Source organism: Terrapene carolina, unplaced genomic scaffold (genome assembly GCF_002925995.2).
Source record: "Terrapene carolina triunguis isolate 2854851 unplaced genomic scaffold, T_m_triunguis-2.0 Scaffold132, whole genome shotgun sequence".
Taxonomy (NCBI): domain Eukaryota; kingdom Metazoa; phylum Chordata; order Testudines; family Emydidae; genus Terrapene; species Terrapene triunguis.
Genome location: NW_020664483.1, coordinates 6,241,362 through 6,267,744, shown reverse-complemented (window position 1 = coordinate 6,267,744; position 26,383 = coordinate 6,241,362). Strand labels below are relative to the sequence as shown.

General features: G+C 43.9%; 1 protein-coding gene across 4 annotated transcripts; it reads left to right on the top strand.

The window, feature by feature from the left end:
• On the top strand, positions 1–25,196 carry FERMT1 (fermitin family member 1). 4 transcript variants are annotated; one of them, XM_024196512.3, is made up of 15 exons: positions 1–154; positions 1,407–1,640; positions 2,753–2,899; positions 3,595–3,808; positions 5,443–5,545; positions 6,968–7,075; positions 11,434–11,565; positions 11,725–11,774; positions 12,708–12,719; positions 14,876–15,000; positions 15,846–15,952; positions 16,982–17,203; positions 19,491–19,615; positions 21,895–22,036; positions 24,847–25,196. In XM_024196512.3, the coding sequence occupies exons 1-15, from the start codon at positions 4–6 to the stop codon at positions 25,018–25,020; spliced, it is 2,046 nt and encodes a 681-aa protein (XP_024052280.1). In that variant the 5' UTR covers positions 1–3; the 3' UTR covers positions 25,021–25,196. The 4 variants fall into 4 exon arrangements, with proteins under 4 accessions (XP_024052280.1, XP_024052279.1, XP_024052278.1 ...); XM_024196510.3 differs by lacking the exon at positions 12,708–12,719 and adding an exon at positions 18,457–18,477 and having other exon boundaries at positions 4–154; positions 2,753–2,926; XM_024196511.3 differs by lacking the exon at positions 12,708–12,719 and having other exon boundaries at positions 2,753–2,926.
• The last annotated feature ends 1,187 nt before the right edge of the window (positions 25,197–26,383 follow it).

Sequence of the window (26,383 nt, the reverse complement as noted above, 5' to 3'; positions counted from 1 at the left end):
GAGATGACTTCCTCAAAAGAATATGGATCCAATTCTTGGGAGCTCATTGTCACAGTCGATCATCAGTATGAAGAAGAGCAAAAGGAATTTACGCTTCGGGTCTCGGGAGATCTACATATTGGTGGAGTGATGCTCAAATTAGTAGAACAAATCAGTGAGTAGAGAGAGAGAGAGAGAGAGTTAATTTGCATGCTGTTATTGAAATTACATGTGTAGATTTCCCCCGCCTCCCCTTCCTTGGCTCAATAGACAAGGCAGAGGAAAGGTTCGAGAGGAAACAAAGATGCAGCAAGGTGAAGTAACTTGCCCTCGGTCCCACAGCAGTTCACTGGCAGAGACAAGAATAGAACCCAGATTTCCTGAGTCACAATCCAGTGTCCCAGCCACTAACATAAGCTGCATCCTGAAATAATTATCCCAGGACCCTGATCTTGCAGTTGGATCCATACAGGCCAAGAAGGAGCTTCCAGATACAACTATACCTGAAAAAATATTGACTATAAATGTCATTGTCTCTAGATTTCCCATAATACAGATATTGTTCCCCTTCACAGACACCACTGCAATCCACAAACTTCCCACTCGGCTGCCACCTAACCCTGTAGTAGCTAACCTCACTTGGTATCGCAAGTTTTTCCATCTGGGCAGGTGCACTGCAGCCTCTCTGAGTGCCCGTCTCCTTCCTGAGCGTGCACACTACTGCCTCGATAGGCCTCTGAATGCCTGTTTCCTGCTTATGCCCTGGAGCAGTTACAAACTGGGGAAGGGGTGTGCAGCTCCCAAGTCGCGTGCAGGGGCCCAATCCAGTAGGTGGGTTCTGAGCCTGCCTCCCAGCTCAGGCCCCTCCGGTGAGTTCACACAAAACTGCTGGGGTGGGACTTCCCTCCCAAGCTGCAGTGGATTGGGTGCTCATCCCAGGATGTGGGAGACCCCCAGTTCAAGGCCCTCCTCCACCTGAGTGGGAGAAGGGATTGGAACAGGGATCTGTCACCTCTCAGGTGTACTAGGCTGCAGAATCATCCCCACGCTCTCTGGCCCAATTAATATTTAATTATTAAATTAAAGAGGAACAACAGCAATAGGCGAGATTGAGGGAGCCCTACACTAGAATAGCCCGATGGTTAGGACACTCACCTGGGAGATGGTAGATCCCTGTTTAATTCCCTTTTCCTCTTCAGGGAACTTGAACCAGGGACTGTCTCTTACTGGGTGTTTGTACAGTGTCTAGCATACTGGGGCCTTGATCTCAGGGTTTCTAATTATTAATATTTGTACTATGGTAACAACAGTCTCATTGTTCGTCTGATCTGTAGCTCCGTGTTTCAAAACAAGACTTTTGAGTGGATCCGCTTTATAGTTGGTTACTGATCGCGCACTTTGCATTCCCTCGTTTGATATTGCCCTAGACTTATCCCGGGATTGGTCAGACTACGCTCTTTGGTGGGAGCAGAAGAAGTGCTGGCTTCTGAAGACCCACTGGACGCTGGATAAATGTGGGGTGCAGGCAGATGCCACGCTGCTCTTTACCCCGCAGCACAAGATGCTGCGCCTCTGCTTGCCGAACATGAAAACCGTGAGGCTGAAGGTCAGCTTCTCTTCGGTGGTGTTCAAGGCTGTCGGTGACATCTGCAAAACCCTCAGTAAGTGACGCTTCATCTCTGATTGCAGCTGTGTTTCAGAGCTTCCTGTTGGCTCAGTGTCTGCAGCCCCTACTCATGCAAAACTCCTACCACGTTCAAAGAGACCCCTCGTATTCGAGGCTGGGAAGAAATTTTCCGCCAGTCAGATTGGCAGTGACCTTGGTGGCTTTTCGCCTTCATCTGTAGCATGGGGCGAGGGTCGCTGGCTAAGATCATGTGGACATAGCTCTCTTAATCACGTCCCTGCCACTACCAGGGCCCCAGGCATTGGTGCACCGCTGTCCCTCCACGGTGCTGCAGCAGAGAACAATAGTTTAGTCTCCTGAGGGCTGTAATCCTTTGGTCTCATTCCGATTGTTGGGCTTGGTGTGGGTGTGGCTGGGTGGTGTTGATGGCCTGTGCTATACAGGAGGTTTGGTGGACCCTTCTGGCCCTAAACTCTATGACCTCAGTCCCAGACCACAGGCCTGGACCTTTCTGAAGAGAACACAGACTTTTATGTTCAGTATCCAGTGCAGGTTGGCTAACAGGGTGAGTCTCCGCCCTTACAGATCCCTGATCCATAACATTATCAGGAGCTTCTCCTGCGACCCACGTGGCTGCTGATTAGTGAGAGTTCTGAGGGTGGCTTTAGGTGGCTGAAGCCACCAACTCCTTTCACGCTGTGCGCAGAAGAGTTTGAGCCCCGTTCTGCTCTCACACCGGCCTTACCACAGGGTAGCCCCGCAGGGTGGGTGGAGTTACTCCCGGAGTACATTAGCATAAATGAGGTGAGAATTGATCAGGCCCATTGCCTTTATTTCTTTCCTATTAAGAAGTGAATTTTAGTGCTTGAGAAACGTGTAGCACTGCTCAGACCAGGACATCCATCCTGCTTCCCCACACAGCCCTGTCAACATACTACAGTCCTGAGCCACAGCAATCTTGGTATGCCAATGATGGATTTCTCCCAAGCAGCAATTAGCAGTGGATTATTACTTGCAGCTGGATTGTGGGTTGTAGGATACAGCCCTGAATACGGAGGAGCCCCAAGTGCCGTTGCCGTGTGTGGTTTTTATTGGCCATTATCTAGTAAGATTCCGTAGCCTTAACTTCAGCACTTATCATTGTAGATATTAGACGGTCGGAAGAACTCTCTCTGTTGAAACAGTCGGAAGATACTTTGAAAAAGAAAAAGAAAAAAGACAAGAATACCAAAGAACCCGTCATAGAAGACATTTTAAACCTGTACAACTCTCCAGTGATTTCAGGATCACCAGGTAACGAAAACCCAGGTGGACTTTATTCAGCTGATTTTTTTTCTTTTAAAGAGAAATATTTTGAGGCCGAGGAAGGGGAAACAGTTCTTCATGTTGTGCAGTTAAAACAGGAGGAGGCAGAGAGGTGTGCAGGGAAGCAGAAGTTAAAGGGATGCTGTTGACGTGAAATCTAGCCAGATTTTTTTTTAAATGATTTGAAAGTAGTTTCAGGTCCTATCCCAGCCTTTGAGTCTCCATGCCAGCGTTTGTGGTTTTATATCACTATTTTTTAAATAGTTTTTCTGTCCCGGTGCTCCTGAAAGACCCACACAGACAAAAAGGGTATCTGACGAAGGCCCCAACCCTGCAAACAGTATATGCTGCTCCTTCGTTGGCAGTGTGAGCCCAGCTTTGGAATGGTCAGTCATTTCTGACATGCTGCAAAAGAGAGAATGGAACTGCTGATTTTTTTTTTTTTAACATTTTATATATCAGCCAAACCTGAGTGGAATTTCATGGGACAAAGAAAAGGCACTTCTCTACCCAGCGGGCATTTCCCCGGGCAAATATCTAAGGCCTGCTTTGAACAATGGAGGTGTGAGAGCTTCTCAAAGAAATGGTTTAGAATCCTGTGTAACAAAGTGCTAGGCAATGTAAAGATAGCGGTCACTACCAGTTCCCCTTATAATAATACATGATTGTTTTTTAACTTGCAGCAAGTCCTGGTTTATACAGTAAAACTATGATTCCCATTTATGATCCTGTCAATGGAACACCAGTCTCTTCTACTATTACTTGGTTCAGTGACAGCCCTCTGACCGCACCGAACTGCAGCATCCTCGCCTTCAGCCATCCCAACTGTTCTCCGGAAACACTGGCTGAAATGTATCAGCCTCGGACCTTAGCTGACAAAGCCAAACTTAATGCAGGGTAAGGATGCTTCTCTTTGGCATGTAAGCTCGCTTAGCTGAATTGACACTAATCCAGCCTTTTCAGAAATGAAACACAGAATTTGAAAACCTAATTCTTGTATTTAGTTGTGTGGTATCTTTAAAAGGGGTCCTTTGATCTAGCTCTCGTCTCATAAATGCTTCTTTGACTCCTTTCTACTTTTTGCCTTTATGCCACTTATTTTGTTTTAAGTGTTCAGCAACGTAACATAAAAAGACACTAGACTAAATTTTTCTTTATCAGACCACTGCAAATCCACTGAAGTGTGTAAGATCGCATTGGTGTAATTGAGAGGAGAATTTGGCCCTCTATCGAGTAATGGTGGCTTCTCCTTAAATAAAGCGCTGAGGGCATGTGTGATGGCCGCCATCTTCATTGACACAGTGGGGATTGAACTGGGGACCTCCAGAGCTAAAAGCGTGACCTGCTACAGCTTGAGCTAAAGAGCCAAACTCAAGAGCTTGGACTTTAACAGAAAAACACTTTTTTGATGGAAATTTTTCAATCAGCCCTACTGTAGACTTATATTTTCTGCTCTGGAGGACCCAGTTTCAATCCTTAGTGTATTGACCAAGATGGCAGTTGCCGTATAAGTGAAGGCTGTAACAGACCCACATCCTCTGTAGATCATGCGTCATGCATGCAGAGGAGCAGGATCGCCTAGACTTCAGCCATAATTGAAGACCTGGCAGAGGAATCACTGAGCCTGCGAGCACTTTCCACAAAGGAAAACTGCATTTTTTTTTATTTATTTTTTTTAGCTTTTTGTCACCTAAGCGGCTCCACCCCCTCCTCTCAATCATTGCAAATCAGTAATTCCTCCCAGGAATGCACTTTGACTAAACAATGCACTGCTGCAGGCCACAGACAAATTCTACTCAATAAGATTTACAAAAATGACTGTGTTGTGCTCCCTCTGCTGGCTCTTCATCCCCAACAAAGACTACTCCTAGGTCTTTGCTGACATACGATGATGTTGGTGCATGCTTTGGCATGAGATGACCACCAAAGTGCTCTTGTTAGATGGGGTCTATCAGGATTTGTTATCCCACAAGCTGACCTACTGCACACTGACAGTGATCCTATCTTTTAGCCTTTACTTTGTCATTTAGTCATTGAGGGAGCTGGTCAGCAAAGCACTTATGAGTAGCCCCATTGACTTCTGTGCTTAAAGTTCATACTTCAAGGCTTAAATAACATCTCGCTAGTAGGGGGTCAGGAGGAAACTTCTCTGGGGGGGCAGGTTACTCCATAATTGCCTACTGCAGGATTTTTTACACCTTCTTCTGAAGCAACTGGACCTAGCTAGTGTTGAAAAAGAACATAGTGGATTGAGTGGATGTGGGGTCTGACCCCTTTGAGCAGGGGGTTGGACTAGATGACCTCCTGAGGTCCCTTCCAACCCTGATATTCTATGACCCAGCCTGGTAGTTCTTGTGTTCCTTTGTTTAAATACTTTAGACACCCATGCAAAAATACAGTGTGCTTCAGTTATGTGAATTTGCCTGTGCTTGTAGGAGCCAAAACTATTCGTTCATTAGAGTTACTCTGTAGCTTTGTATCTGACATTGTTTTCCTGGCACAACTGAATTTATTTTTTGTTTTTTCTCCAGCTGGCTGGATTCATCACGATCGCTTATGGAACAAAGCGTCCAGGAGGACGATCAGCTTCTCTTACGCTTTAAGTACTACACTTTCTTTGATCTGAATCCAAAGGTAAGAGTCTCTTAACTCTTGGTTTCTGTCGTTTCTCTTTGTTTGGCCAGCTTTCGTGTTCAGGAGCTGCAGCACAAGCCTCTTGCGATTCCTAGCTAAAACGCAATAAAGGGTTGCTCGGAAGTTTCATATTCAGTGAATTCTGCTCCTTGCGGATCTTTCAGCTAAGAGTTCGCCCCCTTCGCTGAGTATTTGATACCCAAGTGGCTGTTCACACATCCTGGTCCCCTCCTGTATCAAAGGCCCTGATACTGCTCCATTGAAATCAGTGGAAAGGCTCCCATTCGCCCCACTGGGAGTTGGGTTGGGTCCAGAGAGGCCAGAAGAATGGGAGAGAGGCCAGAGCTGTGTCCCCAGGATTGTCCCCCTTCAAATACATTCTTGTTACCTGTTGGGGTTGTCACTGGGGGTCCTGTTTCCTCTTCCCTTCCTGACTGCATGCCAGAGGGGTTTTGCATCCCAGTGGGCTGTTCCTCTCTGTTCCCCCTTTCCAGATCTCCAGAGCTGAGACCTGACCCCCAGCCTCCCTCCCGGGAGTCACTAAAGATTCCAGCCCCCAGACAGCAACCCATCAAGGACACTGAACTCAACCAGGATGCATGCAGTGCTCTGTGAGCAGGGAGGGTAGCCCCAACTGGGCTCCGGGCCCTTAAGGTGGCACTGCCAAGATATGTCTCAAAGATTTTCTTAACTATAAGGGCCTGGTCCAAAGACCACCAGAAGAAGTGGTCAGGCTTTCAAAAGAGCTTGTTTATTTCCTGCATTTCTCTCAACGTGGGCAACAAGAATAATCGGGGTAACATTTGCAAAAGTACTTAGGAGCCTAAGTCTCATTTGCAAAAGTCACTTTGGGTCAGATTTTTAAAGGTATGCAGGTGCCGAACGCCCATTGAAATGCCACTGGGAACCTCAGTCTCATTGCCTTTTAATGGGACTTAGACTCTCAAGTGCCTACGTCAGTTTTGAAACTGGCACTTAGGCTCCTAAAGTTACTTGAGTGCTTTGGTAAGTTTGCGCCTTAGTTCTTTGCATCTGCACTGATAGTGACTTACACAAGATTACAGGAAGTTGAGTTCTGCTTTTGTTTTATTTTTAAAAACATCACTTAATTAGGGCCAGATCCTTAGCTGGTGTAAATCAGGAAAGTTCCATTGTAAATTGTAGCTGTACCGGCTTATGCCAGCTGAAAATCTTGCCCTTTTTTAACATTTTTTTGGGGGGGTGAATTAATTGTTATTTATCTAAAATGCCTGAAAGGAATGTGCTTTCTAGTCTGATTAAAACGTGGGGTGAAATCCTGGCCCCACTGAAGTCAATGGGAAGTTTGCCATGGACTTCAATGGGACTAGAATTTCATCCATTGTCTCCTCCAGTCAAGGAGTTCCTACATGAACTAATGCAGCATTTTATCTCTGCCTCCAGTATGATGCGGTGCGAATAAACCAGCTATATGAACAAGCCCGGTGGGCCATCCTATTAGAAGAAATCGATTGCACAGAGGAAGAAATGTTGATCTTCGCTGCATTACAGGCATGTACTTGATCCTAGTTGAAAAACCGGTTTTCTCAAGGGGGTAAACACAAGCTAGGGCAGGAACGTAATGGAAAGAGCACGAGCTAATTCCTTGACTTGAGCAGTTTGCAGTTGTGCGTAGAGTTCTTCCAGGGATTGATTGTTGGATTCTGTAAAGTGTTTCATGCTCAGGTTAAAACAATGTCCATTTATTTACATGCAACACATATGCCTTATGTAACCGTTTATTAACAGTTTCTAAAGCAACTATAACCCACATTAAATCAGAGCTATTTATTTTCCATTTCAGAAAGCATTTCTTCTTCAGTATTAACTGCCTACAGGGTAGCCTTTTAATAATGGCTTCTTTGGAAGGAGTTTTTAGACAAAATTGCTTTATTTACTACCTGTCAAAATCCCACTTTGCCCCCGAGGGTTTCTACAATGCAGTTATATTTTGGCAATATAAAAATCTGCAGCACATTGAAAACTGAAAATGTGGGGACAGTGTCAAGTACATTTGAGTTTAACCTGACAATAAATAGCACAAGGAATAGCGTTGTGGTGATATAACACTACAGGGTTCTGGTCCGAGACTGGGACTACTGCAACACAAATAATAGTCGATGATAAAACCCCTTCATTTTAAAATGGAGTTTCCATGGAATTCAAAGTTTGCCACCTCTGAGTGCCACAGAATCCTGCAGTCTTGCTGCAGAATTTAGATCCAGTTTGCCCCAGAGTATGGATTGAAGGCTGGAGTTGTGGATTTGTAGGTTACAAAGCCAGAAGGGACTGCTGTGATCATCTGATCCGACCTCCTGTATAACACAGGTGTCACAGGGTGTTCTACTTGCTGCTGGAGCGCCTCCTTCTGGCTGCATCTGGGGATTAGTTCTGCCAGTCCAACATCCCTCCAGCTTTTGCTCACTGCATCACGCTCCTTGTCCTGCTCCTTTGGGACTCAACTACTCCCGCTTTGTAGCTTGCCCCTCCAGCCAGGCCATTCTAGTCCTCCCTTTCCGGGGTATCAAAGTCTCTCAGGACCCAATGTCCCAGGCAGTCCTTCCTCTGAGAGCTCCGTAATGGTGCCGCTGCTCAGTGGCTGGTAGGGGAACCCAGGCCCGCCCTCTCCATGGGTTCCAGCCTAGAGACCCTACAACAAGCAGTCAAGGTCTGCACAGTCCCGAACCTCACTGCTGTATCCCTGGCCACTTCCTACCTTACCGTCTCTCACCTTGAGAGTGACTGCAGTTCCTCTCTCTAGCCCCCTGCTTGCTTGCTTTTCTTTCCCTTTGTTATGGCGTAGCAGAGTTGACTGAATAGTCACAACCTGCCACCAACTAGAATTCCTCAATACTTAGCGGGTTTTAGCCTCTTGCTCTGCCTGGTGTCTTTCAGGTGCCTTTTTCTTTTACTAAATCACATCATGTAATTTTTTTTGCCTTAAGATGTTTGACTTCCTCAAAAAGCTGTTCCCTTTCTTTATTAAAGCCCCGACATACCCATCAAAGATGATGGATTGTTTCTTCCACCTTCGAGTGAACATAGTCCACCTTCGTGACTTTTTATTCGAAAAAGATTTCTGTTTAAGCCACAATGGTCAAATTGTATTCTTAATAAAAGCATTTCCGTCGCCCTAGCCAGGCCCTGACGTATATTGTAATCCTGAACTCTAGGGCACAATTCAAAAAATCTTCTGCCTCTTTTTCTCATTAATCCAATTGTTTTGCCATTCGTCTTTTCCATTTTTCTGTACTACGTTTCCCCAAGTGTATTTCTATGTCAAACCTTCCATTTCTTTTAGCTGCTTTGTCTGCCATTTCATTCTGTGTGCACTGGGGTCCAAGCTAATGCTACACGTATCCCCATCTGTACTAACTCTGTTGTTAGAAATATCTTAATTGATTAAATCACTTCTATGTACTGAGATGCCCTTTTTTATTGCCATAAGGCCTGAGATTGAATCTGAAAAAAATTACCACTGCTGCTGGGCATACATCCCAGATCTAATTTATTGCTACTAGTTCAGCTGTTATGACAGCAGTGGTGGATTATTGCATGGGACCCATGCCCAGGGGCTCTGGCCAATTTGGGGCTACCGAAAAAATCTCCCCCCACCGAGGCCATGAGGCTGGAGGAGCTCTCACTCCCCGTTGCGGCACGGAGTTTCTCCGGTCTTGGGGTCGCAACGGCAGTGGGGGAGGTGGAAGGAGCAGAATGGGTTGGGGCCATGGGTGGAATGGGGCGGGGCCTCGGGGGAAAGGGTGGAATGGGGTGGGGCCAACGGTGGAACAAGGGTGGGGCTGCGGCGGAAGGGGTGGGGCAGATCACGGTTCCAATGCCGGGGCCCCCCCACTTGCTCCAGCCCAGGGCCCCAGCAGACCTTAATCCACCTCTGCATGACAGAGGTTTCCTGGGTACATATGACATCTGGTTTAGCTTTCATTTCCAGGATATTTTCTTTTAGTTCTTGACCATGTGCTATCAGGCTGTGTGCATTGAGATCCCCATACTAGTCATATGTCACCATTCACTTCATTCAAAATTGCACGAATGTGGTCTATTGACAAGTTGCTAATATACAAGTATTTCTCATTGCCCTTGTGATAATTTTTCATTTTTTCTGACTTTTTTCCCCCCAGTTTGTGATATACAGTTCATCACTTCTATCACTAATGCAATAAACCTTTCTTTTTTCATTACTGGTAGATCATCACCTATTCCTTATGTGGTGTTTATCATATTCTTACAGAACAAGGCTATGTCTGCAGTTCCCCTTTTTCTGTGCTGATTGTCTTTCTTCTCCACCTGATGCTTTGAAAGTCTCCTTACAGTTTTCACATATGTTATTGACAGTTTTTGTCTTTTGCATCTCTTTAGCTTGCCGCAATACACCCTCTATATGCCAGTCTGTGGTTACCACCACAGTTACTACATTTGACCTCTGTCTCTTCTCTACAATTTTCATAGGAATGCTTTCCCCCACATTTACCACATCTTGTTTTCCCTTTACAAACAGCCACTACGTGCTCATACCGTTGGCTCTTATAACACCTGAAGAGAGGGGGGTTATATGGCTTAGTTCTCAATATCTGAAACCCTAGTGTTACTTTCCCAGGTAGAGTCGCTCCCTTGAATGTAATCAGTACAGCTGTGGATGGCTTGCTTTCTTCTCGTTTACTCATTAGTCACTTCCTTACTAATACTTTATCTTCTCCTATGCTTTTGGTTATCTCATCATTGGTCAGCTCTAATAGCACTCCATCTAATACCCCCTTTATTTCAGTCAAATACTTTGGTAGTTGGCAACTTATTTTAACTTTCCCTAGCATTTTAGTTTTTAGCAGTTTATCAGCTTGCTCTTTGTTTTTACATTCAACTAGAAGACCATCTCGCAGCTTCCTAACTCTTGCAATATCCCCTACACTTTTGTTTTAATCCAAGCAGCTACTTTCACAGGGTTAACATCATCTAAGCTTATATCTTTTGGCTAGGGATCTTACCAATAGAACATTTTGGCTTATTTCCTTCCTCAGCTTTGCTTTTTTACTGATATCATCTGCTTCTATTCTTTTCTTTTTTCCCCCTACTTTGCCCTGACCTGCACCACAACTACAAACAACTATCAGTACTACTACATCGCTCAGGGGGAAATCTATACCCCTAGTGTAGGTAGTGTCTTCACTAAATGCTGCAGCTCTGTAAGTGTAGACGAGCCCTGTGTATCCATTCTCCCTCTCTAATAGATTCTTCTTCAGTTTCTAGAGTGACTTCATTTGGGGTCAGGGAATCCTCCATTGCCCTGGCCCCTTCTGCTCTCAGCTATGGGCTTTATATAGGCTCCCCCTGTTCCTGTCCAGTGGAGCCTCCTCTTTAATTAGTCCTCCTTGCTCCCTGGGTCCTCCTCCAGGTGTAGCCTAGCTGGGCAATTGGGCCTCGCTTACCCCCTGCAGGCCTTGTGTGGGGGTGGATACCCCATCACAACCAGCCATAGAACTTCCCCAGCATAATTCCTGTTTGAACCAGAACATCTTTTAGAAAAGCTTGCTGGGCCAGGGTGAGATTGTTAGTCACGGGGGCACCCTGACAAAATGTAGAATTATCCAAGAGTGGAATGTCACCATTGGCATTCGCCATACAAGCTCTTTGGCAATAATTGTATTCGAAATCCTATTGTATCTACCCCACTGTTTACAGCCAATGGAAATTCCATCCTAATTCCTCACTATGGAGGCCCACACCAGGTGGACCCCGCCCTAGAAAAATGATTGCACTCTTTTCAGAGTCTTTGCTTACAGGTAGCCAGTGATATTTACAGTACGTTTTTGAAATAAACTAGGCCTTTCAATCCAACTCTCTATATTTTATTACAGTATCACTTAAGCAAGTTATCATTATCATCAGAGGCACAAGACTTCACAAATGAATCTGAAGTAGACGAAGTGGAAGCTGCGCTTTCCAATCTGGAAGTAACGCTGGAAGGTGGAAAAATGGATAACATTTTGGTATGTCATTTGGGGTCCCGAGCTTGCTCCCACTGAAGTCACTGAATCAAATACCTTAGCTTTATATCCTGAGAACTCTAGTAAGAAAGCAGGACCTGAAGGGTGTGACAGCCCTTTAGGAAGTGTGTTGTAATAAAATTTATCCTTGATTATCCTTAGGAGGACATTACAGACATACCGAAACTTGCAGATAATCTCAGGCTCTTTAGGTGAGTAAACACAAAAAGATTGAACAAAAAACAAAGCTATGCATGTGAAGATTCCTTCAGTTTTGTTGCCTTTTAATGCTGTCCAAGTGATCTCTAACAATGATTTTGAGGAGAGCAGTGAAGATATCTGATAAGTGTATATAACAAATTCCATAACTGGCACTTTGGCATAATGTCCTTTTTTGCTGCTGCTGCTTCTTCCCCCCGATCTTCATCTGGTATAAATCAGTGTACCTCCATTGCAGTCAAGGGAGCTAAACAGATTTACATCTACTGAAGAGCTGGCCCTTTATACATAACAGAGTTCACTGAAAATTCTCCATCAAAACTTTTTTTGACAAAAAAATTGCCTTTTTTTCTAAATCAAATAGTTCACAAATTTTGTTTTTTCCAATTTTTCTGTTTGTTTGTTTTTTCCAGTGTGAAACCAATTTTTTATTTTTTGCCTCCAAAAATGTATAACTTAAGGGGAAAAGTCCTCCTCAAAATCTTGCATTTCTTTCTAATATTTTTAACAGTAAATACTGAAATATTACAGCTGGTTAGAAACATTAACACAAACAGGGGGCCAGATTTAAATGATTTCAAACGGAGTTACACCGGTTTGAAATTGGAGTAATGCTGTGGTGAATCAGGTCTCTAATATCTAGCCTTCAAAGGGTTAGATTTTTATTGGTAAAGGTCAATTTCACCATACACCCACAAACCGATGAAAAATTATTTCTATTGATTATAAAGTTTGCAGATAGGCAAAGTAAGAAAAATGCTACTTGAGAAGTTATTAGAGTTTGAATTAAGGCTATTTACTTTGTATATTTTGACATATGATGTGGACAACTTGTGTTAATGATTATAAAACTTAAACTTTTTTAATCTCAACATCTATTGTCATTAAATAATTGTCTGACCTTCCCATCATCTGAACCCCTATAGGTTCCCACAACTGTGAAAATTTAAGTTGATTAAAGTTGGGGAAAAAAGCTTTAAAATAAAAATGTCAAAAAAATAATAATTTTAAATTGAATTCTGCCAAGCCTAATAACATGTAACCTGCACAAGAAACAGTCCAAAAAGTACAATTCCATCATCACATTACAAATGATCATGAGTAGGATGTTGTACTGAATCACATCACAGCGACTGCAACGTTTGTAATGTTTGTTGTTTCAAAACGGACCCAGTTTTTAGAGAAACAAAGCCTTCTATTGTGGGATTATTTATCAGTTTCATTCTCTGGACAAATCATATTGCACTGACCTCACTTGCTAAATGGCTCAAATAAACCTGAAATGTATAGCTGTCATATTTGCATATGAAAGTTGCCTGGTCATTTCCAGTAAAGAAATCAGTTCAACAGTCATGACGCTTTCAAGGTGTGTTAAGATGAAAGCGAACTCAACCCTTTTAAGTGCTATCAGTTCTGTAGTTTTAGTAATGGATTGTTTGTTTCTCCCTTCCCCCTCCACCTCCCCAACAAGGCGGTTATCTTCAGACAGCATTCAGTGGTTATTTTTAACCATTAAGAATGTTATAAATCACACAGTAAACCAAAGGCATTTCAAAGGATATATGAAAATCAGATTAGATGTAAAACATTCCTTTAAAAGGCTAGTAGTGTTTTGTTACTAATACTTGCTTTGTTGCACTGCTAAATACACAGTTTTGCAAACCTGAACATGTTTGCACTGACAGATGCATTCACATGCATCATGTTGAATCACAGTGTGTGTCATTGCAACATATTGGGAAAACAATATTTGCATTCATATGGGTGATAATATTGGGTAGTTCGCTCACATCTGGCCCAAGAACTACCGGACTATATTTTTTATTTTAAATGAGTAATAAGTAAGGCTGGTTGAAAATTTTCTGTCCAAACTTCTTTTTTGGAAAATTGGGTTTTTGACTAAACAAAAGTTTTCACAGCTGGTGTCCGCTTTCCTCTGAAATGTTTGTTGGTTTTGTTTTCGTGGTTTGGGGTTTTTTCCCCCATCAGAAAAATGAAAACCAAATATTGTCCATTGCCAAAAAGTTTTTTAGATTTTTGACAAAAAGTCAAAATTTTCTAGATGGAAAAATTCTCATTTCCCAATCAGCTCCAGTACTAAATGGACAGTACTCTTCTGTAATTCTTAAAGATCAATAATGACTTTTTAGAATTTGTACATGAAGGGTTTCACTACTCAAGTCAACAGTATTTTAAGTAGATTGTGTTTTTAACTTAAAATAGTGATTGTCTCTTCAAACATATTAGGTTTGATCCTGCTCTTGCTAGTGTCTTATCAGTGGAGTTACTCCTGATTTAGACCAGTACAAACAAGACGAGAATCACACTGAGTTGTGGATAGTCCTGGAGAAAATGTTACTCAATTAATTAAACAATTGCAACTCCTCCCTAAGGCAGATGCATTTAAACTGGTTTAAGAGGGTTAGCTTGCATTGGTAAAGTACTGAATTAAATTAAACTGATTAAAGCCAGAGTCAAACTGGTTTAAGTGTGTCGATGAGGGGTTTACAGCAGTTTTACTAGATGAATTTAAAATTATTATTTATTATTATAGTGCCTAGGAGCCCTAGTTAAGGACCAGGACCCCATTGTGCTAGGTGCTGTACAAACACTGAACAACAGGACAGCTCCTGCCCCAGAAATTGTACAATCAAAGTATAGATTAATTTAGTCAAACTGATGCAATTTTTGTAATATAGACAAGGCCTCGGAAACCACAGTGGAGCATCGGAATTAATGTATACATTGTATTAGCAGTAGTGTATTTATCAGACAAAACCTCATTTAGCCTTTTTAGAAGAGATTGATATTGATTATTAATGTAAAACTTAAAGATGGACCTTAATCAATATTCTGGGTATAAACATCCCTGGACTTCAGGGTAACTTGGAGTTTGTTCTGGACAATGGGGATTGAGCCTTCTCTCACTTACACAGGTGCAAATCATGAGTAACTCCTCTCAAGTCAGTAAATGAATGACCTCGGTGGAGCTATGCTGGATCTATACTGGTGTATCTGAGAGCAGTCTATGGCCCAGCGATTTGTAGGTTGTAACGTAAGCCATAAAACTGATTCACATCCTCTTTATTTGTAGGCCCAAGAAGCTAACGCTAAAAGCCTTCAAGCAGTATTGGTTTGTCTTTAAAGACACTTCAGTATCTTATTTTAAAAACAAGGAAGCTGGGCACGGAGAACCCATTGAGAAGCTAAACCTAAAAGGTAGGCATTTGTTTTTCCTTTTCCATATTTACTCTATTTCATTCATAGTATGGAAAAATTAATCGAGAACTCACTGTAAATTGTATACTAAAAGATCAATATGGTAGCACTTAATCCTACGGCTGTTTACAGATATTGGCCTATTTGGGGCCTGATCATACAGGCTTTACCTGCAGAAAGAGGCCCAGCTGAACTGTACTAGCCCAAAAGGAAGTGTTCCTAGCCTATCTGGCCTGACTTGGAAAGTGCTGAGGGCCACTGAACTCAGTGGAAATTGAGAGAACTTACAGCCATGAAGATCAGACCCTCTGTTTGCGACACTTCTGTTTCCAAATATTTATACTGTATGTTTAAGGCAAATTCTCACCCCTGTCCTTGCAAAAAAGTAAACTGCTAATAGAGGATTTGGGGTAAAATTCCAAAAAGTGCCCAAGACCCATTTTCAAAACTAGTCACTTTTTTGAAAATGGGCCTTAGCCTCCTAAATCACTTAGGTGCTTTTGGAAATTTTACCCTATTCCACTAAACACGTCTCCATTATAATGCTGTATTAAATTATTGCTAAGATCCATGTTGAAAATTTCAGACATCTTCTTTACCTCACTGGTCATATTCTTGTGATTCAAGTTAAACATTGTGCTCTTAGCACTACAGGTGCTCAGCACTTCTGCAAATTAGACCAGTCATTTAGGTGCCGTGCTTTGGGCTAATGTTTGAAAATCTTGCCCACGGATCTCAAAAAGATCCATTAAACACCGCCTTTCCACAGCTATAATAGTTACTGCACCTCTGATGTTAACTAAATACATGTATCCTTCATTTCTTTTTGTCCCTCTGTCATTTAGGATGTGAAGTTGTACCAGATGTAAATGTAGCCGGGAGAAAATTTGGAATTAAATTACTAATTCCTGTTGCTGATGGCATGAATGAAGTGTATTTGAGATGCGATAATGTGAGTAATGAGACATAAAGTACATTCCTTATTCTGGATGTTTATTATGGCACTTCCTGGGAAGGCAAGTCACAGAACAGCACCTGTGATAGACCCTGTACAGATAAATAAAGATGCCCCAGAGATCTCACAATCTGTATGTCAGATAGGATGCCACAAGTGGACAAAACAGGCAAATGGGTGTGGGCTGGTAGAAGGGATAAAGTAATGAGAAAACAGAGTTCATTCACGTATTCACATGTAGAGCCATTTGAAACAAGTAAGCGCATGGTGAAAAATTTCAAAATAAATGAAAATGTTTTGTTTTGAAATTTTCAGTGACATTTTTTTCCTCGCTTTTTTCCCACTGGAAAAGCGGGCAGCGGGAAGGATAGTCGAAAAGTAAGAGTGATTTACACACACACATTTTTTGAATTTTATTTTAATGACAAATTTCAATACAACATGTGGACCCAAGTGAAGATTCTTTGTGAAAATTTTCATTCTGGTCCAAAAAAAAAAATTCCCTGGAAAATATCCTCCTGGCTCTATTCCAAAGCATTTTATTTTATTCGGTAGGCTCAGTAGCCACTGCTGGAGCCAGGAAATTGTTTCCCACAAATATTCACTTGGATAAAATATTGAATTTGCTTCTGTTCTGTTTATGTCCATGAGTCAGTTATGCTGAGCCCCCACAGTTGCTACTGAAGTCAATGGGAACTACAGATGCTAGGCATTTCTCAAAGTCAGGCCCTGTGTGAATGTTCTACCAAGCAGGAATGTTAACAGCTGATTTCAAATAAACATCCAAGAATATTCCATGGAAGCAGCTTTGGAACTCACTACGGTAATCGTGTCCCGGGAAGCTGATTCTGAGTTACACTAGCCCAATCAGAGAGTAGCATTGATACATGTGATCTATGTGTCCAAACTTAACTAATCGGCACAGCTTGAATTTTGGGTGTAGAATGATCATAATGAACTGCTTGTGAGCAACAAATGGCAAGAATTTGGCCAGTAATTGCAAACGATTGGGGGTTTTTATTGCAGGAGAATCAATATGCGTGCTGGATGGCTGCTTGTGTCTTAGCTGCCAAAGGCAAAACAATGGCAGACAGCTCTTACCGGCCCGAGGTGCATAAAATCCTTTCATTCCTGAAGATGAAGAACCGGAGCACATCTCCGCAGGCGGTCTCCGATCCAGAGAGCATGGACATGAAACCGGAACGCTTTGTCTCACCACGATATGCCAAAAAATACAAGTCCAAACAGGTACGGCTGGCGTCCCTGAGGTTAGGCTGGCCCCTGGGAAAGGAGAGATGACAGATACACTGTGGGGTGGAGCCCAGGGTCAGACTGGCTCAGAACGGTGCTGGGAGACTACTCAAGGGGCTCCTTGCCACAGCCAGGAATATCTTACAACAATAATTCTCCTCCGTGTTTAATGAGAGGCCTGTCTCTTTAAAACAAGCACAGAGACAGGCTCTCAACACTTGCTTTCTCCCAGGAAGCCCCCTGCAGCCATCCCTCTGTCTCCAAAGCCAGTGGCTGCCTCCCATTGATCATGCTGGCACCCCAGAAGGTTGCACGAGGGACAAGGTTGTCTGTACCTTAGGTAGATAGGATCCTCCAGCAACCCCCTAGACCGGGAGAGGAGGAGAAGACCTCCTGTGGTTCCCCACCCCCTAGCAGAGCTGGTCGGGAAATTTTTTGTCTAAACTGTTTTTTGTTGGAAAAAGCCAATTCTCTGAAACAGGAAATTTTCACAGGAAAGGGTCTGTTTTGGCAAGAAGGTTTCTTAGGTCGGAGGAGGGGGGCGCAAGTATGTACGTACTTGCAAACACCAACTCCCAGAATAGCCAATAGTCCAGTGGTTGGGGCACTCGCGTGGGATGTGAGAGCCCAGATTTAAGGCTGTGCTTTGCCTGAGTCAGCCCAGGGACTTGAACCTCTTGGCTATTCTAGGGTGAAGGGTTGATCTCTCTCTCTCTCTCGTTTTTCATTTTAAAAGGGCTCGGTTTAATCCTGTTGGAAAATAGGAAAAGTTTTGAAGTCTAAAAAATTTTGGGAGGACTAAAAAAAAGTTTGCCGGGCAGCTTTACCCTCCCCGCCCCCCGCCCCCAAGTTGTACCAGTTTGTCACTGAGTGGGTTTGAATTGATCAAGTTACAATTGTCGAGTAACGAATTGTTGCATGTAACAAATCAAGTCAGCCCATTCCTCCCAGAACTTATGGACAGGCTCCTCTCCAAAGCCAGATAGCAGAGCTACCTGCAACTCAGCCCTCACCGTAGGGTTTTCTCCTTTATAGGGCCACAGCCTCAGAGGGGCCCCCTGCTGCAGGCCTCATGGGCTTCCAGCCCCTCTGGCATTAGATCAGGAATCAGCATGGTAAAACGGCTCCCTAGCAAAGGGCACCTTTGTTTGCACCGATGTACTTGTTACTAGATTGTGCAAATGAAGCCCTAGAGCTTGCTAAGTGCAGTGACTGCAAAGGGCATGAATGCGTACCAAATGTAACAACAGCCTGGTGTCATAAAGGAGCCTGCTTCTCTCATTGGCTTTAAACCTGATCTGCAGGTGATCGGGGTCCATTTCCCCAGCGCTCTGCAGGGCTCCTTGGCAGCATATTTAGCATTCCAGCAGGATGGCTCAGGAGTGACGCTGCGCACAGCAATTCAGTTTCCACGCCATGAGCTCCTGCGGTCACCAGGCCACAAGTCGGGGTAGCAGCCGCAGGTGGACCCAGCACAAAGCAGAAACAGGGAAGTGCACCGGGCCAAAACAAGGATGTAGGATGAGAACCAGAAACGAGCCAGCCAAAGAATCGCTAGCCTGAGGCAGCGTAGGGTGATGGAATGAGCCGTCGCTCCAGGCTAGCTGGGATCGGAGGGCCATATTGTACTGAATGTGCAGCTTGGAAACTAAAAGCTCTTCCTGTGCTGTCGCTTTGTTGGCAAACAATCGACAGAGGGCCGGATTCCCTCCGTGCACGCCAGCTGGTCTGCACCAATCAGGCAAGGTAGAACAGTCATAAATCCATTAGGTCTGGCTTCACGAGGCTCCTGCATGCCTAGAGGAATCCTTGGGTGGCAAAGGGCCACCGTAGGAGCTCCTACACCACCCGACACCTGGCCTGCAGTGCAGGGGATGTGGCCAGAAAGAGGGGGAGTGAGTGGCCGGGGCCTCCTAACATCCCAGAAGTCTCCAGCTATGGAATGCTCCTTAGGGGAGGTGGGCAGCAAACCTAAAATACAGCAGCCCTGAGGTTGCTCTGCTTTATGTTGGATCCCAGCACAGCAGAGAATGAGGATCAGGCAGGTATCTTTATGCCCCAGACTCTCCTGATCTGCACTGAGCAGAACAAGGCTACAGGTCAGGATTTGTCCCTGAGTGAATACAGCACCTTGTTTACTTAGGAGAGCGACTACTTCCTCCTGAACCATTTGTGTCTGAACGTGGCCTTGGAGCTGATACTATTTTATTTAAAGAAAACAAAGGACATTTTTGCACAGCACTCATCAACCCTCTGAAATCCTCCTCTCTCCTGTCTCTCTCAGTTGGCCGCCCGCATTCTGGAAGCCCATCAAAACGTGGCACAGATGCCGCTAGTGGAAGCCAAGTTGCGCTTTATCCAGGCGTGGCAGTCCCTCCCTGAGTTCGGTTTAACATACTACATTGTAAGGTAATAATGTCAGACTGCCCTGCTGTTTTCCTGGTCAGTGATTTTCAGAGACTCCTTTGAATCACAGTTCTTAAGAACATGATCTTACACTTTTTTTTTTTTTTTAAGAACACTTTTTAAATTCTGGAAACCTGCATGCTGTTTTAGGACCAGCTTTATTCTTGGTTTGTACAGCACCGAGCACTATGGGGTTCTGGCCTAGGACAAGGGCTCTTAGGCACTACGGTAATACAAGTAATAAATAGTAATAATATTTCTATTAGGTGGTAGCACTTAGGAGCCCCGTTACTCCCCATTGTGTTCGGCATTGTACAAAACATGAGTTTTGACTGAAGTAAGGTGCCCGGAGGAATAAACTAGACTTATCACTCACACAAACTCAAAGATGAAAAAGCACCATTTCTTCCTCCGTGTTCTCAACTGTGCATTGCATCTCATCGCTCCTGCTCTTTCCCAGTAGCACTCGATGCAACACTGCATTTCTTTTAAGCATCACACCTGTTTTGGCAATTCATTACGTACTATATGCATTCAAATAGCAAACTGTCAGCTCCTCCATATCTCAGGGTTTGTCTCCACTTACTGGGGGATCGACGAGCGGCGATCGATCCACCGGGGGTCAATTTAGTGGGTCTAGTGAAGACCTGCTAAATTGACCGCCAATCACTCTCCTGTCGACTCCGGTACTCCACCGGAATGAGAAGACTAAGGTAAGTCGACAGGAGAGTTTCTCCCGTCAACCCAGTGTGGTGTAGACACCGCAATAAGTCGACCTAAGCTATGTCGACTTCTGCTACGTTATTCACATAGCTGGAGTTGCGTAACTTAGGTCGACTTAGCCCCATAGTGTAGACCTGCCCTCAGCTGTCAGCTGGAAGCTGGGGTCCGAACAAATAGGGTCCAATTCTGCTCTTAGTTATTGCCTTGCAGCATCCATCTCCCACTGCTCTGGGCCTTCCTAAGGTTTCAGTAGGGATATACGGGTGCACCTGAGGACAGAATTTAGACCATTGAGTCACAATTGCTCTCCCCAAAAAGTTCAGCAAAATTTACAGAGCAAAAAAAAAAAAAACCAGTAAGGCACATCCCTTATTTGGTGCCTACTGTCCTGTATAAAGACAATTTAGGATGCACTTTGTCCCATGTTTCATCAATAATTCTGCCAAAGGTCCTAAACTGTGATACAAATGCATGATTTTGTAGCGTAGATAACATATTTGTGTAATGATGTTCTGTAAACTGATAGGCAGTTATCTGATGACACACACACACACACACACACACACACACACACACACACACACACACACACACACACACACACTCACTCTCTCTCTCTCTCTCTCTCTCTCTCTCTCTCTCTCTCTCTCTGATCTGGTTCAAGTCCTCTCCCGCAGGGCCAGCTGTGTGATCTTAGACGAGATTCCAAAATAGAATCAATGTCACACAGGGGGTGGGGGGAAGGAAATGCTTTTCCTAGCTATCTCCTGGGCCCCTTGCCAAGTTCCCATGGAAGGACTTTCCTTGGTCTTACCTCAAATGCTCATATCCTCCAGAGTGAGGCAGAAGCATTCCTTTATATAGTTTCCTGCAGGTGTCACATGACACTTTGTCAATGGACCCCCCTTCTCCATTATGTGATTTGTGTGGAAACTACAACTCCCAGCAGCCCCAGGCTTAAAGGGGCTGTGTCCCTGTATCAGCTTCTTTGGAGCAAGAATCACCTTTTTGTTCTGTGTAACATTTATCACAATGGGGTCCTGGTCCATGACTAGGGTGCCAATGTGCTACCATAAGATAAATCGTAACAATAATAATAAAGATGTACCAGCCGTGCCTGTGTTTACAAGCCAGCACTCTTACATGTCCCTTAAAATGAGCTTTTTTCCCTGTATTTTTCATACAATCCTCCTTTATTTCCCTAAAACGTTGGTGGCTGAATAGCTACATTCCCATGAGAATACACTCTTCTGCTGTATTTTCATAGCCACTGCCATAGTTTACCAGGCCATATTCTTGCCTTGTGCTACGCACCTCAGCAGAGAAGGAGCCAAACTTTCCCAAGCTCCAGGACGTTGTGATCAGCGGGTTTGATTCAAGCCCGTTACTGCTCCAACCTCCTGCGTTGCTCAGGCTGCCTCTGGGCGCTTGCGTTGTGGCTTACCTGTGGCCAGGCAGCGGAAGCCTCCTCCCCCTTTTTGCCACACTTGCATATGGGACAGGTGAAATATCTCACTAGGGAAACGTGCTGCAGAATGAATCTGCTTTCCCCACCCCAGGTTTAAAGGAAGCAAGAAAGATGATCTGCTGGGAATTTCCTATAACAGGCTGATTAGGATCGATGCAGCCACTGGGGATCCTATCACAACGTGGAGATTCTCCAGTATGAAGCAGTGGAATGTGAACTGGGAAATACGTCAGGTAACATCAGAACAGCTCTTCATGTCTGATTCCTACGTTGCAATCACCTGAAGATGATTTCACCAGATCAGACTAGTTTTGGGGTTTAAAAATGATGTCGATTTATTAAATAATCCATTTGTGTGACTTGGTATTACACTAGCAAGACAAGATGGGTGAGAATCTCTTTTATTGGACCAACTTCTGTTGGTGAGAGAGACATGCTTTCGAGCCACAAAGAGCTCTTTGAAGCTTGAAAGCTTGTCTGTCTTTAGCCCATAGGGCTAGCTTGCCTTTATTATATTCACTGCCTTGTCTTCACTATTTTCCACCTTTATTATATTCAGCAGTAATGCAAGGAACCTATAAGCCTGTACCCTGTACGACATTCGCTTCAGCACTTAGTATAACGCTTGAGGCCTATGAACTTTGGCACAGATAAATGGCCCAATGGTAACCCCCACATTTTGGGGAACTGAGAATAGTGTGTGTATGGGGAAATTTTGTTCATAACGACACCAGTCAACCACAGGAACATGAGTTAACATCTGCAGATGACTGCCCACAAGAATGCCCTGGCAAGGAATTAACATATATGATAATAAGTTGAGATCATTGATATACTAACCTATAGGAGAAGGGCACCTCAACGTTAATAGGGTGAGGAAATACAAGTAAGGAAGAGAGGAGGAACCCCTTCTGAATAGGCGTTCGACATAGTGGCATCAGCATACCATATTATACAAGTTCTAGCCCAGCCTGCAGACAGTAGGAGAGAGATGTAGCCTTTGGGAGGTGCCAGAATGGTGCCCACTGGTGATGGTGATGAGGAAGATGATGGCTAACATTTCAGGTTGTTCTACAAGGGATGGTAAGAGTACATGGATGTGCAATGGACATTCTATATTATCTCTATCTATCTTACTGAATTGGGGTGTTTGTGATTGTGCTAAATGTACTAATAAATTATTGTAAATATAGACGTTTTCCTATAGTGTGAGTGTTGGAACTGTGCACATTGGGGTTCCCACCTCTACAATAATTTTAATAATACTGGGCCTGATCTTGGGACAAGAACCTGTCAACCCTCAAAGTGATAACTGGAAATTCTTAAGTAATCAATATAATTAATACAAGAATCTATAGATCAGGCTACATTCTCACCAGTAGAAGTTGGTCCAATAAAAGAGATTACCTCACCTACTTTGTCTTTTTAATATCCTGGCACTGACATGGCTACAACGACACTGCATACAACATTGGTATTATGCTGTTTTTTTTTAACAGGCAGAGACTGAAATTTAAAGCAAAATCAGAAAAATGCAAAAATGGCACCTGCTTAACATGTCTCCCTGTATGCCTTTAAGTCAGATCTGCTCATTGTAATTCACTAGAAAAGGGACAAATTCGGCCGTCAGTTAAATTCTGCCCCTGATTTCATTGGGATGGTACAGGTGAACTCAAGAGCAGAATCAGCTTCCAACGTGTTTTTAATGCTTTACCAGTAAAGTGATAGCATAGTCAGATGGATTACGGTCTGCCTGACCCATCATTCTCTACACTCCAGAGGCAGAATCTTGATTTCTGGGAATGATGTGAGATGCAGAAAGAACCCAGCTTGACTCTCAGATCCCAGGCTGAGTTTGCAGGGCTAAAATGGAAATAATCTTCAGGCTCTGCTACTTCAATGCATAAGTCACTGAGAGAGGGGTAAATATGGACTGCCACAATGTCATTTTTACAGAGATTCTCAGCTTCCTTGGTCCAGCCAAGCTTTGCTCAGTGTAGGATTTGGTAATTGGAGGGCAAAGGTGGCTTTAAGCCTTTTGTGAATCCTAGATTCAGGGGCCAGAGAGTAGCCTAACTCCTGATATAAATTAGTGAGACATAATCTCAGTGGTTCTCAACCGGGGTCCGGGGCCCCCTGGCTGCGAGCAGGTTTCAGGGGGTCTGCTAAGCAGGGCCGGTATTAGTCTTGCTTGGGCCCCAGGGCAGTAAGCTGAAGCCCCACCGCATGGGGCTCAAGCCTGGGGCCCCGAGGCCTGCCCCCCAGGGCTGAAGCCAATGCCTGAGCAACTTACATGCAGAAAAAACAGTTGTTGTGGCACAGGTGGGCCATAGAGTTTTTATGGCATGTTGAGGGGGCCTCAGCGAGAAAAAGGTTGAAAACCCCCGCTCTAGCTTACACCTGGCTCCCCCTAGCTCCAAGGGCCTTTCCAGAAGCCAGGGATAACGGAAATGTGAGATGCTCCAGCTCCCCCCCAAGAATGCCCCTTGTGTGCCAGGGTGCGGTGAGGAGCTGCTAGGCCAGGATCACAAGGAGGCAGAATTGCCCAAAAGCCAGTTCAGCTGGATTTTGTGGCTTCGTACGACTAGAGTTCTAGCCCCCAAATCACACTTAGATTCAGCACATGACATCATGAACCATAATTAAATAATAACGTTCTTTAACTTGTTTGTATACAGCCTCAAAGTAGGGTCGTTCATGCTGTTTGCAAAATTCCCACTGAGACATTTAAAAGCTGGGAACTTCCCCAGTTACCTTAGTGATCTGTGATATGGTTTTTTGTTTGGGCTGTAAAAACATTGAAGGGAGATTTGACCACAAGAGGGCTCTAACTGAACAGATGGGGGGAAAAGGCTTACTGCAGATTCAGAAATCCTTTTCCCACACCACTGTTATTAGCAATGCCAGCTATTTATTTAGGTATTTATAGACCAGCCAGTATTTATTGGGCTCAGTCTATTCTAAAGATTCATGTGATCACTGGTACAGAGGTGATCTTGTTTATTTTCATTACTGATTTTTTTGTTGTTCATTTTCTCTTTAGGTTGCAATTGAGTTTGATCAGAATGTGTCCATTGCTTTCACGTGCCTGAGTGCAGATTGCAAGATTGTCCATGAATACATTGGAGGTTACATCTTCCTGTCAACTCGTTCCAAAGACCAAAATGAAACACTGGATGAAGATCTGTTCCACAAATTAACTGGAGGACAGGAATGAGGTGAAGCAACATGTTTGTTTGCTGGCAAAAAGGACCAGACAATATATAAGGTTTTCTCTCTTACACTGTTACGTCTGTCGGCTGATGGAATAGCACAGACAGTGTACTTACCCTGTGTCAGAGGGATGGAATAAGGTGACTTTTGATCAACATTAGGGAAATAAGATGACTTTGGTTGGTTGTTTTTATGCTACGTTCACTTTATCTTGATTGTTGACGGACATTTCCCATTCTTTCCTGTTTAACTTAGATGATCTATTTTAGCATCCTGAACAAGGAATTTGAGGATATTGGGATACACGTCCTGTTCTCTGTTACACTGGTGCAACTGCCGTTGATCTCCCAGTTTCTAGATTATCTCAGGATTAATAGAGCTAAGGCTACATAAATATACATTTGAAATCTATATTACTGGAACAAAATACTACCTATCCTGTACATAATATGGTCCTTTCCGTACTCTGTGATCTGTCTTACTCAGGGCTTGATAGCTCCATGTGCATCAGTTAAGGACCCAGTCCTGCAAACACTTATTGCCATAGTTGGACTATTCACAGGCATGAAGTCACATTGAAGTCAAAGGGACAACTCCTGTGCATAAAGTTAAGCACAGGTATTAATCTGGGCACCTAAACATTAATCTTTTGGGGAATATTTTCATTTTGATGTTTAAAATAATTGTTTTCATTGCTATTTCTCCATTATTAACGCTTTTTACAAAGGCCTGTAAACGTGCTTCCTCGGCATTTTACAAACGTAGCATTAAATTCGGGGCAAAAGTTATTACATGCCATTCTCTAACTTGAGACCTGAATTATCTGTGGGAACGTTGACACTAAAATCTGTAATGCTGAATGCTTTGGACTTGGGTTTCAAGATATCCTCTTCACAACAACTGCAAAACAAAATCCCTCTTCGTTGGACAGAGAGGTCCACTGGAGTTAATGGTGAGACTCTCATTGACTTCAGTGGGCTTTGGCTCAGGCCTGTAATGCTCAACTGTCAGCAAAGTGCTTGATCACTGGACAGGCTAATTCAGGTACAGTCGTAAAATCAGTTCCTTCCACACCCCCCCAACATTTCATGCATCCTGAGATGTTGAATTTGTCGCTACAGAATCACTGCTAGGTGTTGAGCTGTCGTTGGGCCTGATTCTTCTCTCACTGGGTCTGGTTTTATTCCGGTGTCTCTCAGCTGGCTGCAGCGGAGACATTCCTGATGCATATGGGTGTATGCGCATGAGGGGTCAAGTGCATTGAAACAGGAGGGGGAGCTGTGGAGGAGCACTACAAACTCAAGCCAGGGCGAGGAAGAGGAGCGTTCCCTCCTCTTTAAGCAGCGCTGCTCCCCTTTCTTTAGCGC